This window comes from Dasypus novemcinctus, chromosome 12, assembly GCF_030445035.2.
Source record: "Dasypus novemcinctus isolate mDasNov1 chromosome 12, mDasNov1.1.hap2, whole genome shotgun sequence".
NCBI classification, from domain to species: Eukaryota; Metazoa; Chordata; class Mammalia; order Cingulata; family Dasypodidae; genus Dasypus; species Dasypus novemcinctus.
This window is the reverse complement of record NC_080684.1, coordinates 52,626,362-52,640,853: the sequence shown is the minus strand read 5'-3', so window position 1 is coordinate 52,640,853 and position 14,492 is coordinate 52,626,362. Positions and strand designations below refer to the sequence as shown.

General features: G+C 37.8%; 1 protein-coding gene across 3 annotated transcripts in view; it reads left to right on the top strand.

Moving 5' to 3' along the window:
* Window positions 1–14,492, top strand: part of PTPRR (protein tyrosine phosphatase receptor type R) — a 292,671-nt gene that overhangs the window by 253,122 nt on the left and 25,057 nt on the right. For all 3 annotated transcript variants that reach the window (XM_004457451.4, XM_071218951.1, XM_004457452.4), the window contains 2 exons: window positions 3,385–3,464; window positions 3,889–4,026. In XM_004457451.4, the coding sequence (XP_004457508.2) occupies window positions 3,385–3,464; window positions 3,889–4,026 (218 nt within the window). The remainder of the gene's footprint in view (window positions 1–3,384; window positions 3,465–3,888; window positions 4,027–14,492) is intronic.

Here is a 14,492-nt window from a genome sequence, read left to right as displayed (position 1 = left end):
TGTCCATAAGACATGCCACTTAACTTCCCCCAGGGTAAGTGGTAAGTGTTCCAAAAGAGAGAGTGCAGGGAGGAAGTTGTGATGCCTTTATGTCCTAATCACACACCATCATTTTCACCATCTTCTATTCATGAAGCCCAATCCACACTCAAGGGGAGGGAAATTAGCTTTCACCTTTTAGGAGGAGTGCTAAAATTTATGGTTATATTTTTAAATCACTAGTGTCTCCTTGGATTATTAGTTCTTTTCTCAAATTAATTGTGATTTTATACCAATTAATGCATGGGTTCTTAATAAGGGGGCTGTGAGCTTGAATTGAAATTCACAAAAACATTATTCTTTTGGGGACGTGTTGGTGCAGGTGTGATATATTTATTAAATAATACACAGTATAGTGTGGACTTAGTAAGGGTCCATGGTTTTCACCTGACTGGCAAAGGGGTCCGTGGATCAAAAAAGGTTAAGAACCCCTGAATTAATTAATCAAGTTCACCTATGTTGGGAAATCATAGAGTTTGGGTAGGACAAAAACTGGTGTGTCAAGGTTAGGGTGTAACCTGAAGTTCTGGAGGAGATGAGGTAGTGCAATAAGAATAAAGGGTTCAGGGAAGCAGGTGGCTCAAGTGATAAGGCTACTGCCTACCATATGAAAGGACCTGGGTTCGATCCCTGGGGCCTCCTGGTGAAAAAGAAGAAGAGAAACCATGCCTGTGCAGAGAGCCAGTCCCTGTGTGGCAAGCCGAGTGCCCATGTGGTGAGTCAAGTACCCATGCAGTGAGGCGAGTGCCTGCATGAGAGCCCGCACAAGTGCCCATGTGGTGAGTCAAGTGCCCATGTGAGTGCCCACGTGGTGAGCCAGTGCCCACACGATGAGCCAGTGTCCATGTGACGAGCCAAGTACCCATGCAGCAAGCTGAGTGCCCGCGCAGTGAACCAGTACCTGTGCAAGTGAGTCATGCAGCAAGATGATGATGCCAACCAAAGAGAGACAAAGGGGAGAGTAAAGGTGAAGGGCAGCAGAGATCAGGAACTGAGGTGGCGCAATGACAGGGAAACTTTCTCCACATCAGAGGTCGCCAGGATCGAATCCCAGTGTATCCTAGAGAAGGAAGATGAGAAGAGAAGACAAAAAGAGAAATAGATATAGAAGATCACACAGTGAATGAACATAGACAGCAAAAACAGCAGGATGGGGGAGGTAGAGGGGAAGAAAAAAACATTAAAAAAAAAAAAGAATAAATGGTTCACCTTCTGAAGGGAAAGCTGAAAGACAGCAGTGGGGAAACCTCATGCAAATTCCTAATACAAAGAAGAGAAGGTGCACAAAATGAGAAACGGGGTCAAGAATCAGAAGCCTATGAGAAATGGCATGAAATGTAAACTTAATCATTTCAGTCTTAAGAATGAGATTTTATCAGCAATGGGGGTAAAGATAAACCCAAATATCCCTCAATAATCACAGATGAATCAAGAGATGGACACACAGATGCACCAACAAGCCTTTACATGTACAGATGATCAATATACAAGTTAAGGAGGGATTGTGGGAAGATGACAAGTGTAGGAAGCCCAGGAATCAGTCCCTCCTCCAGAACAACTATTAAACAGTCAGGGAACAGTCTGAATCAACTATTTTGAAAACTCCAAAGTCCAGGAGAACACTGCAGCATTCAGGGAAGAGCAGGAGGAAGAGGCTGGCAGATTTTGGTAAATACAGTGAATTGCTCTCTCCACGTGGTGTCTAACTATCCCGCATCCCCCAACCTCGCAGCAAGCTGCACAGTGGTACAGCTTGCTGGTGCAAGAGAGGGACACAAAAGTCAAATTCCCCAGGGCCAAGGGGTGGGGACTGTGATCACTGTTCACTGCTTTTGATTAACTACTTGGAATCACTGGCGGCCAGATCCTGAGGGCAGCCATTGTTCCAATCCATACAGGTCAAAGGTGGCAAAAGAGGCTTAAAGACAGTTAGATTCCTCAAAACTGCAAAAGAAAGTTGAAGTGCTGAACTGGCTGGGCAAGGACCTAGTCAAGAAAGCACAGCTTTTGGGAGCCATGAAGAAGCTCCTGCTCTTCCTGCCCCCATTCCACCCTCACCCCATCCACCACCATCCACTCCCCAGTGTAGTCAGGAACTGCCAGCACTCCCTCTGTGGGTCCCCAACCTTGATCCAACTGGGAAGACTAACTTAAGAAACTCTTCTCCAGGGTGCCCCACTCCCAGAGTTTGCCTCCAGGCAAAAGCTGCTTGAGACAATGAAAGCAGTGTGAGAAACAATTGAGGCAGGAGATCTAAACAAAGGCTTACCTGCTTTAAGACCTGCAGTAGAACACCTGGGAGAGGGAGTAGGTCCATTTCTTGGGAAGTAGAGGGGGCGTGCAAACCCCTATAAACAGGGGAGCTCCTAAATCCACTAGGCAGCACAAGCCCAGGACAAGATACAGGTCCAGAAAAGACAGGGAGGGCCTTCCTGGTAGGAGGGCGGAATCCTGAAGGACAACACCAGCCAAGATAAAGCCAATTCGCAGGCAGTGAAAGGTGTTTTTTGCTTTGGTTTGCTTGGTTTTGTTAACTCCTGACACTCAAGAAAATCTCTCATATCACAGATGGATATCAAATTTCTGATTTCTCAGGGAATAAATCTTAGAGTTAACATTTTTAAGTATTAAAGTGTACAGTGTGCAACAAAAAATTACAAGACAAACAAACAGGAAATGGTGGCCCATCCAAAGGAGGAGTATAAAAATCCCAAAAACATCAACAAAGAATTGAAAGCAAGGACTGGAGCAGATATTTGCATACCAATGTTCATAGCAGCATTTTCACAGTTACCAAAATTGCAACCCAAGGATCAATCAACCAATGAGCAGATAAATAAAATGTGGTATATTCATATGTTGGAATATTATTCAGTAAAAAGGAATGAAATTCTGATACATGCAACAACATGGATGAATCTTGAAGACATCATGTTATGTGAAATAACCCAGACACAAAAGGACAAATATTGTATGATATCACTGATATGGAATAATTAGAATAAACAAACTCAGAATTAGAATCTAGAATATAGGTTACCAGGGGACAAATTGGGGTGGGAGTGGAGAGTGTAGAATATAGGAAGTTAGGCTTAAAATGTAGAGTTTCTATTTAGGATGATGGAAAAGTTTTGGCAATGGAAGGTGGTAATGGTAGCACAAAATCATGAGCATAATTAATTGCCCAGAATTATATATTTGAATGTGGTTAAAAGGGGAAATTTTAGGTTGCATGTTTTTTATTAGAATACATTTTTTTTAAATCCATGGGACTGTACAAAAAAAATTATAAGTTAGCAGGTGTGTAAATTTGTTCATGGTATTCTTTCTTGTTTTCTTCATTAGATCCCCTCAGCAGAGTGTGTTTAAGACCAAAAAATGTAACTGATTCTTTGAGCACCTACATTAATGCTAATTATATTCGGGTAAGTAAATGAATATAAAATCCATACTAATGAGCATGTTGCCTTACTATTTGGAATTGTTGGTTATATTCTTTTCCTACAATTGGACTGAGATTGATTCTCTTGGTTGCTAGCAAGTTTTCTTGCTTGTTTTAGTCACAAACATCATGGGTTCTTTACAACGACCTCCTTTATGGTGAGTCTGTGGCTTCACTGCTTTTCAGGCGAGCGCAGGTAAGCACAAGCCTTAAGACCCTCAGCGCCATAAAACTCTGCTTGACTTACCAGAAGAATATCCATGTGGAGTGTGGCGCTAGAGCCAATGAAGCCACCAGTCTGTGCTGCTTTTGACTAGCATAGTTATTTGGTTCTGAAGATTGTTCACTTAAACTGTCACTGAAAGGCATGGACTTAACTAATGAGGTTGTATTTGCATTCTGCCTAGGGCTATGGTGGTGAGGAGAGAGCGTTCATTGCGACGCAGGGCCCCATGATCAACACCGTGAATGACTTCTGGCAGATGGTGTGGCAGGAGGACAGTCCTGTGATTGTTATGATCACAAAACTCAAAGAAAAAAATGAGGTATGATCTTTTGCCAAGCACTGGAGGTTTTGCCTGTTTTATTGCTCTAGAAAAGCTATTTGATGAGTAAAAATGGCAGGTACTTAATAACAGAATGGTTAAAAATGGAGATGTTGAGATATTTAAAGGCCAGGTCACTTTATACTTAAAAAAAAAAGGTCACTTTATTACTCTATGAATGGTGATTGTATTCACCTAAGTCAATGAACCTGGCATACACATGATGTTTCATTGCATACATTTGTACTCACTTTCATAGTAAGGAAAGAAGGGGCCATGAATTATGGATCCTATTAAAAACAAGGAAATTTTTAAAGCTCATGTATTTACCAAGTTTTTTTTTTTTTCAGCTCCTATGTGGCAGGTGCAAGTTTAGTGATTGGGGATACATTAGTGAACAAAACACACAAAAATTCCTGTTCTCAATAGAATTTAATATTCTTATAGGGGAGATGGACACAAAAACAATAAACCTAATAAATTCATAACTTATATGTTATAATGTAAGGGATAAGGGCTACAGAAAAATGAAAGTGCTATCAGGATAAGGGGGTTTGGTTTGATGGGCAATAGGGAAGGGATGAGAACAGAAGAATAGGCTGCAGCGTTAAATAGGATAGTCGGGGTGGACCGCATGAAGACGGTCAGATTTGAACAAAGACTTGGAAGAAGTTATGGACACTAAGCAATTTTCTCAAAAGCTTCAAAATAAAATTTTAAAAAAACAAGAAAAAGACAAAATTAGATTCCATTTCCATGCTGGTAATCTTTTCTAAGAATTTAACTTACAGAATACTTATTCTGTACTTTGCATCATAAAAATAAAATTGTCGTTTTAGGGCTTCTTATTGGAATAATTTATAGTCTGATTTTAGTCAGCATGGGTTTTGTGGAGTTTTTTTCTTGTTTGTTTTCTTATCAAAATTACTATACCAACGCTTCTACCATGTCAATAAGAATCCAAGAAAACTGAGTTTTCCCTTACATCTCTGTGGTGAATTGTAACCCTTGAGTGTTTTATAATCCTGCTGCTAATCAAGAGAATCCAGGTTCACAGAAAAACTGCTTACAAGTTTTTGCTACAGTAGATGGTGGATTTTTCTGAAGCTTATTCTGGAAAAAAATGTATATTTGACCAGTAAATAAAATTATATGCTTAGTTAACTATGTGGCTTATTAAATAAATAATATGTTACAAAGGATAAGTGCTACAGGAAAGAAAAAGTAGGGCAAGAAAGGGGATATATGTGTTGGCAGTAGTTAAAAAACACAAATAATTCCTGGTTCAAAATCAATTTATAAGAAAAATGTGAATTACCTACAACTCAGTGATGATTAAAAAATACTACTGATCAAAACTTGTGAGAAAATTTTTAAAAACAACTTGTGAGATGCGCTAAAATGTTTCATAGACAGAAACTTACAGACATAAATACTATCAGAGAAGAAAATTAATGAACTAACCAACTGACTTACATTAGTAAGAGAACTATAGAATAAACACAAGGACAGAAGAAAGGAATGCAAAATTAGAACAATTGTTAGCAAAATACAAGACAAAGATAATAGGATCAATAACAGCAAAAGTCAGTTTTTTAAAAGCCTAATAAAATAGTCAAAAGTGGCAGAATTAATTTTAAAAATTAGAATGGAAATAGTAGTAAAACAATATTAGGAAAAGCTATAGATATAGCAGATTTTTTTAAAAATTAGAATAACACAAGAGCAACTTTATAAAGGATTTAGCAACATTTCATATATTTGAGCAGAATATATAACCTCTACCCACTTTGGTTTGAGTTACAATTTTCTGAATAGAGTGCCATGATGCAAATATTTTCTCAAAGCCTATTCATACTCTTAGTAATTCTATTTCTTCTTCTATTAAAAATAAAATCACTTAAAGTCAATATAGAAAAACACCCTAAATTATGTAATTATTTATCAATGCAACTTATCATGTGAATGTTTTGAAACAATTATATTACACTTTCCACAGGAAACATCATGTAGTAGTTTGATATCGTTATGAATTCCAAAAATAGATATTGGATTATGTTTGTAACCTCGTCTATTACTGGGCGTGATTGGGTTATGATTAGGGCTTTGATTGGGCCATGTCATTTGGGCGTTGAGTCCCCCTAAGTGGGTGGGGACTCACAGATAAAAGGCATGGCAAAGGACAGAGTTGAGGGTTTCTGAAGTTGGAGTTTGATGCTGAAATCTTAAGCTGGAGCCCCAGGAAGTCAGCATGCAGAGGAAAGAGAAGCTAAGCCCCAGGAAGGAAGGAACTGAGCCAGGAGAAGAACACAGAGGAGTAGAGATGGCTCCTTAAACACGGCATAAACCCCAGGGAGAGAGACAGCGCGCTTCACTTGATAGTCTACAGGTGACCTTGTGGAGAGAGGCAAAGTCTAGAGAGCTTCATAGTCTACAGTTGATCTCATGGAGAAAACAAGAGTTGCTGAGCCCAGAGGAACCCAGAAAGCCTGAACCCTCACAGACATGGGCAGCCGTCTTGCTCCAACATGTGGAAATAGACTTCAGTGAGGGAGTAACTTATGCTTCATGGCCTGATATTTGTAAGCTCCTACCCAAAATAAATACCCTTTATAGAAACCAACCCATTTCTGGTATTTTGCGTCAGCACCCCTTTGGCTGACTAATACACATTACTTACTTGTTTATGTTGTATATTTGAAATTAAAACTTGGCAAAACACATAAATAATACAATATCTTGCCAGGATTACAGAATGAGTTGTAATAACTGGATCAAATCATGATTTCTGTTCTCTTGAGCATTTCAAGGTTGAATCTTGAGATACATTCTGATGTTCATTCTTTCTTTAAAAAAAAAGTTCAGAAATATGTGTCTAGTGTTTTAACTTGTATTTAGAGCAGAGTTTTATCAGGACACAAGAAACTAAGATTGTCAGTTGTACTATGTGGCATTTTAAAGATCCAATCAGAATGATATGAGCATTAGCAAATATGCCACCACCCCAACAGACACTTGCTTTTCCAACACAGGGTTGTCATTCTACCAGAACTGTTGTGTGTGTCAAATAAATATTTCAAACTGGTAAGACAGTTGGTTCACTGACGATGCTCAGAACTCGCCATTCTGAGTCTGAGTCTCTTTCAAGTGCAACAACCATTCTTGGATCTAACCTGTTGGTTCCTTGCCCGGATTTCACATTCTCCATAGAAGAGGCAAATAGGTCTGTTGAAAGTTTAATCACAGTTTAATAATGCCCACTCTCAACAGTATCTGAGGTTTTAATTTTTGTCTTTGGCAGCATAATTCAGAAATTGGGGAGGTATTTTATTTTGTTCCATTTTTAACCCCTTGTCTTTCTACGCATTTGGACTGTACCTACTGGGGACATAAAGTATGTCAAATATGTTATGTGTTACATGTCTTCTATGTGTAATCTGCTATTTGCATTTTCCTATAGCTAGTCATAGCTTCAAATATTGTTATGAAGATTTGGAAGATTTTTTATTAATGGTTACTCATTAAATTAAATTTAAAATTCCTTTCTGTCCAGATTCTCCAAAAATATAAGTATAATACTGTAGAGGAAATTTTTATGTATTACAGATCAAAATGATAACAAGAAGTCTGGCTCAAAAGAAATACACAGTCGACATCACCCTGCCAGGAAAATGTTGTTTACCAAAAATGCGCTGACTTTCAATAGTGTTACGCGTCATTGTTTGGAATAGGCAAAAATCATTTCCTCAAAAACTTGGAGGTGGATGTTATCTTTAGAACTTCCCAGGCTTCATATTTTCATGAACCTTTCTATTTTCTTATAAAAATACTTACCAACTCCTTTTTAATAATCACAATATTCTCATGTTATTCACTTTTATAAAATGAGAATAAAAAAATAGAAAATACAGAGCTGACAAATCAATTATCTCATATTGCAGTAAGGGTTCATACATCTAGATTAATCTCAAGAAGAAAGAGATCCCTCTGAAATAAAACAAAACATTTAAAATATAGCTGCCCAATCTCTTTTAACATGAACTATCCCATTAGAAGAAGCACAGTGAACCAAAATCTGCAAAGCTGGACCTAAAAGATCAGTCCAAAACTAGGAGTAGTGTTTCTGCACTTCCAAGGAGCCAAAGGCCTCAGGCTACCTCCAGAGATTACTTCTTGCCCCTCATTCCTTCAAGGAAAGAAGGGAAGGAGCTATAAATGTTGACCATATTACATATACTGTGGAATTTGTTTTCTAACTTCTACCATTTATCAAATCTATGTGCTAAGCACAGTTCCTACACAATTTCAATTAGTTTTCAATCCAGCCCTACAAAGTAAATTTAGCTATGGCCAGTTGGTAGATGTGAAAACTGAAGGTCAGAGAGGGAAAGCCATTTGCCTAAAGCCTCAAAGTTAGTGAGTGGTGGCGCCCAAATTTTTAATCCCTGTTTGTTTGATTCCAAATCCCATGTACTTAAACATTGTCCTAATGTAATAACATGGGCCAAATGAAGAAGCAAGACATTAAAAACCAATAACCCACTGTCGGCCTCAGAAGCAATAAGATACCGAATTTACTTTTCATGAATTGAGAAAATTACTTGACCTAACACAGTCCTTCTCGCAAGTGTTTAACACAGCCACAATATTTATATATGCATATATCTTTCATCTGAATTAGGTTTATGATACTTAAGTACTATAAAACCCGTTTTGCCCATTTACCTGTTCAGTACTTTGCAGCTTAACCTCAAACAGCCAAATAAAGAAATCATGTTTTAAGTTGGCCCTTCTTTCATTCCCTTCTTTTCTCCATCTGGGAAAATTATTGTAAAGGTTCATTTTAATTATGTTTATTTAGCCAAAGAGTTCATGTGAGAAGAATGAGTAGGTGCATAAGGGGGAAGCACAACTCAGAAAGAGAAACAACATATAAAGGAAGAGAGATACTAGAAACCCCATGGCATATCAGAGTTGAACAGTTTCGTGTGGTTTAAGTACGTGTAGCATGGTAGGGAGTGAGTGCCCAGCCTGGAAATATAAGTTTCACCCAAAGAATCCAGGACTATTCTATTAAAAAACTTTGGGCATCATTATGTCAGAAGCAGAGAGCCTCTGAAGATGTTTTTAGAGTGGATTAACATAATGCAATTTGTATTTCAGGAAGATAATTTGTGATGGGATATAAAATTTGAATTCGAGGGAAGCAAGCAGAAGTTGGAAATAAGTTAGAATATTGTAGCATACAGTCCAGGTAAGAAAGGAAGATAGTCTTGAAAAGAAGAGAAAGATTTAAATGGTGGTTTTAAAGCCAGAAGCCACAGTGCTTAGTTTCTGATGGGATCTGAGAAAGGAAGGAGAGTTTGACTGCAGGAATTTTGATTTGGGAAATGGAGTGGATAGTGAAGTAATGAACCTAGCGGGGTGGCAAGACAAGATTTGTGGGCTAAGCATTGAGTTCCATTTTAAACATGTTATGTTTGAGAAATAGAAATATGGATCTAGAGCTCAGAAGAAATATACAGGGCTAGAGATGGAGATTTCACAGGTGGTAGCTAAAGCCATGGAATAAACAGAATTGATATAAAGAGAATGGAAGTGAGTTTTGCATGCAGTTGTGTTTTCTTCTTTTATCATATTATGAGCATTTCTCTATGTCATAATAATGCCATTATTAATATGCCATTAATTGATCAAACACATTATTTAAATGACTGCTAGAATTTCATTGTGTGGTTATGCTAAAATATACCTAACCATTTCCTTATTAATTGACCCTTGAATTGCTTCCAGTTTTTTTCATTATGCTCTATTCCTAGATGTGAAATTACCTGACCAAATGGTGTGAACTTTTGGATCCCTAGTGTTTTTCCCAGAAACACTGTGCCTATTATACCATCAATTTCAGATTTTGGAAGTCTTCGAGTAACCTTGAGGACATTCAGTACATAGTTCCTCTTTATAAAACATCCAGTGTTGTATGTGTTTGTGCATATTCATTCAATTATTTAGCAGATATTTATCAAGTGCCTACTATCAACCACTCAACTAGGTACTTGGAACACAGCTTTATTGATGAAACAGACAAAAAGCCCTCCCTTTAGACTTTAGTTTATAGTCGAACAGGTGGAGACACAATAAACAAACAAAACCAAACAAAAAAATGTTATATACAATATGTTACAAGATGGCTGGTACTCTAGAAAAAAAGTAAACAGAGAAGGGTAAGAGAGAAGGGAGGCAGTTTTCAATTCCTAATCAGGTGTCGTTGCGGGCATCTTTGATAAAGCAACACTTAATTAAAGATGGTAGGCGATTTAGCAAAGTACAAATCTGGCATCAGGCAAGGGGGAGAGCCAGTGCTGATGTTCTGAATTACCAGGTGTGTTTGAGGAAGGACGAGGAGGTCAACATGGTTGTAACTGAGGGTGGGAGGCAAAGAGTAGAAGGAGATGAGGTTAAAGGGGTAACTGTTGCTTAGGGATAATTTACTCATGCAGCTAATGCAGAGTGAACATCAGGGGATTTAATGTCAGAAGAACTGTGTTGGAGTCCTGCTTCCATCTCAATTTCACCTTCTGCAAAATGGGAATAGTACAACTCCCTTCCTTGCAAGGCTGTTTGAAGGAATTAAGTAATATCTTACATATAGGTAACTCTTTGTATATTAGAAATACTATGTTAATATTAGTTTCCATTGTTATGTACCCAACAGAAATATATTCAAATTCATAGACAGCAGCCTAAGAGAATCTTACAAACACAAAAGATAGGTAATGAACTCATCAAGTCAAATTATAACTGTTATCAATGTCATTGCTAATTACATGAAAACATTTCAATAAACTTTTTTGCAATGTAAATATTGATTAAGGGTATCCTACATTTGCCATAAGTTTCATTATAAAACCTGATGTTCATTCAAATGGGAAAATTTAGCTATGCAATAAATATATCAGTAAATTATCCTTAAAAATGAAGCAGATTTTTTTAAACTGTACATTGAATCAAATAGTAGTAACAATCTATTATGCTATGCTGTATCCTAAATGTCATAAAACGAATATACATTTTTTATCTATTATTTATAATTAACAAAAAAATTAGAGTTCAACTTAGGTAATCAAGAATGTTCATCAAATTTAGATAGAAAGTCAAGAAACCAGGCTGTTGATCTTCCAAATGAGTAACACTACTGAATGCTAACAATGTGCTAAAAATTAATTAACAATAAACTCATGCACAAACTCCATTTACAAATGAGGACACTGAGGCCTAGGGAGTCTAAGCAACTTACCCAAGGCCAAATAACCAGCAGCCAGACGCCCACGCTCCTCCTCAAGTCGTCCAGGACAGGAAGTGATGAGAGCTGGAGAGGGCTGTGTGACTGCTTACATTCAAGGCTAACATCTCTCTCCATTCTCTTCAGGAAGAAAAGATGAGCTAGACAAGGCATTATGATCTAGTTTAAAGGAAAAAAATCTGTTGCATTTGTTCACTCAAAGTAGCGGACAAAGTGGAAGTCTGGACTTAGGACTATGACTGGAAAATTATACTCAAGTTGGAGGTCAATCTATGAAGAGTGGAAGGGACCCAAGAATTCATGCTCTGTATCCAGAACCAAAGGAAGTGAGCAAACCAAGTTCCATAGCCAGTGTGTCTGTCCAAATAGGGTCAGAGAAGGTATGTTGGAAGCCAGCCTAGCACACAGTCAGTGGAGATCCAACAACTGGTATTCGGCTTTCCCAGAGGACCAGCATAAAATATTATGAACGCTGTCACTGGGCAACTGGATGCAGGGATAGGAACTGGAGGAGCTAAAGAAATTGGGAACACTTGTAGGACTTTGCTTACCAAAGTACAAAACAGTATTCCATTTTACAGCAGGTGGGGAGACCAAGATCACCACAAAAGCAGCAGCAAAGTTGCCTAGTCTCTGACTTAGGAATTGTCCTTCTGGTAGAGAATGACAGACAGCCTGGCCTAGCACTGCCTGACCAATTGACTAGTGGCCACCAAGCAAAATTACCCACTGATCCTTTCAAATATGCTTATATTCCAAATATAAATTTAATCTTCTATTTGTATTCAAATTGTTTTAGCCTAGGTTACTCTAACTGTAGTTAGAAGCCAGTGACAGGAGGGAATTAGGTAAAAAGTCTCAAATGTCTTATTTTAACTTAAAATATGTAGATGTACATTTGTCCAGATTAAAATGTGTTCATTTTTCTATGATGGGGCCCTTTGTCTGATAGTTGGAGTTTTAGATTATATAGCTTGTGTAAATCACATCCTTAATACATCATCAAAATTTCCAATGTCAGTTTCATTAAAGAGAGACAGTAGTAAAGCTTGTGAAACAATGAGTGCTGAATTTATTTAGATTCTACAATTCTTCACAAATTTCTGCAGTATTTTCACCTGTACCTGATTTAGCTCTAATTTCCTTTACTGATTCACTTATATTGTTTTCCAGTGAGAAACTTAATTCAATTATTTCATACCACAACTATTTTTTTTTCTTTCCACCCTCATGTTTAATTATTTAATTCAATTACTGGGCTTTTGTAATAAGTACAACTACCATAAAGAAGTCTGGGTATAAATGCATCTTGGTGAACAGACAACTCAAAAGTGGACCCGAAGCCCTGGACTCATTAAGAGAGTAGACAGAGAGCATTCAGTGTTTCATGCACTTCAGTTCATTTTACAGAGGGAAGGGAGAGCATTGGCTAATGCTGTGGTTAAGTAGAATTGGTTAAGAGATCCTCTACTGTATTTTGGGGGATAATCCTGAAATCAAATATGGCAAGTCTAATTTATACTTTGGTATTTGCTTGGAGGGGAATCCCCCAGGGGAATTTTCCGGGAAACCCCAGCCAAACTTCCTAAGCCTCGGTCTCCTCAGCTGTAAAATGATAAAATAATAATAATAGTAATACCTGCTCTACCTAACTAAAGGATTATGAAAGAGATTAAACGATTTAATGTTGGTGAAGGTACTTTTAATACTAAATTTTTGTGCCTATGTTAGTAACATTCCATTGAATAGGAGTAAGAGTAACTACAATAATAATTCTAGACAATCTGACCTATTGTTTCCCTCTCTTATATGTGATGTAATAATACATGTATGTATTAATGCAACCCAAAAGAAACTGAGCATCTTCTTTTTATTCATTTAGAGCCATTTTCCATATGTCTGTAGCTCATAGAGTGAAATCTCTTTGATTTTAAATGAGTAGGATCCAAAAGGAAAGTAACTTAAAATGAGTTTTTTTCCTAGACAACTAAACTACTACCTAGATTTCTTTTTTCTGTAAACACAAACGGCCAGAATTTAGTGTGGGGAAGAGGAGGAGAGGGCCAAAGAAAAAATATAAATTAAGAGTTTGTGTTGCTTATATTAATATCCTACTTTTGCTATAAACTACTAAGAATAGGTTGATATCCAGAATTGTTTCAGTCAGGGTTTGCAAATTGCTTGTTTGCACAAGAGACACAAGATCCTCTGAAACCCTCTTCTCCTACAAATTATGAATTCTTGGAATTAATAGATAAGTTTATGGAACAGTCTCAGCTCAGTTAGCAGGAGAATAGTGATGATTTGGGGTTGTATTCTGTTAGATAGCACGCTATTTTGAGTTACCTACAATTAGTATGGTTTCACAATATTATCTGTAAGATAGTGTTTTCCCTCCTTGTATTTTCTGCCTCTTTCATATCATTGTTAGCACCACCATGAAGAGACCCTAAAAAGCTGTTCATTGTTCATGAAAATAATTTGAACGTGAACTTGTGCTCTAAGAAACAACATGTACAGCTGTCCCCCACCTCATATTCAAAAGCACCCACACTTATGTGTTCTCTTTTTCTACTTTCTCCTAAAAGGGGGAAAAATGTATTCAGTATGTAAAAATAAGCTATTGTATCTCAGAAAGGAGATGGGATGTTAATTAAGGGCTGTGTGAAAGAACAAGTCACATTGCATTGTCTACTGTGAGCTGGCTGCCAATTGCTTTTCTGGTAAAGAGTCAAGAAAAACATTCAAGAGGGCCCCGGCAAGCTTGGGAGAGGATGAAGAAGCACTTCCATTTGTCAAGTAGTTGCAGAAACCTGCTCATGTACTGTTAAGTGTCGGGGTGCAGGCTGGGAGCTCCAGCTCCACTGTTTTTGCTCCAAGTTTTGAAAACCGCCTTCCTGCAGAGCAGCCTGCTGCTCAGGTGTGAAGGTGGATAGCCGAGCACATATACCAGACTACAGGACAGCTTGACTGCTTCTTTCTTTGCTCAATACCGTTTCCACGATCCCTTGTCACTCTTCTTGGACTCGTCCAGGGGCAAGGGTTTTAAGATACACAGTAGCTCGGGTCTTGCAGCGAAATAATTGAAGTTCCTTTGAAAGAAACCACGCAAATTGGTCAGTATGGTTACCTTTAACAAACCTGGAAAACTGTAGACATTGGG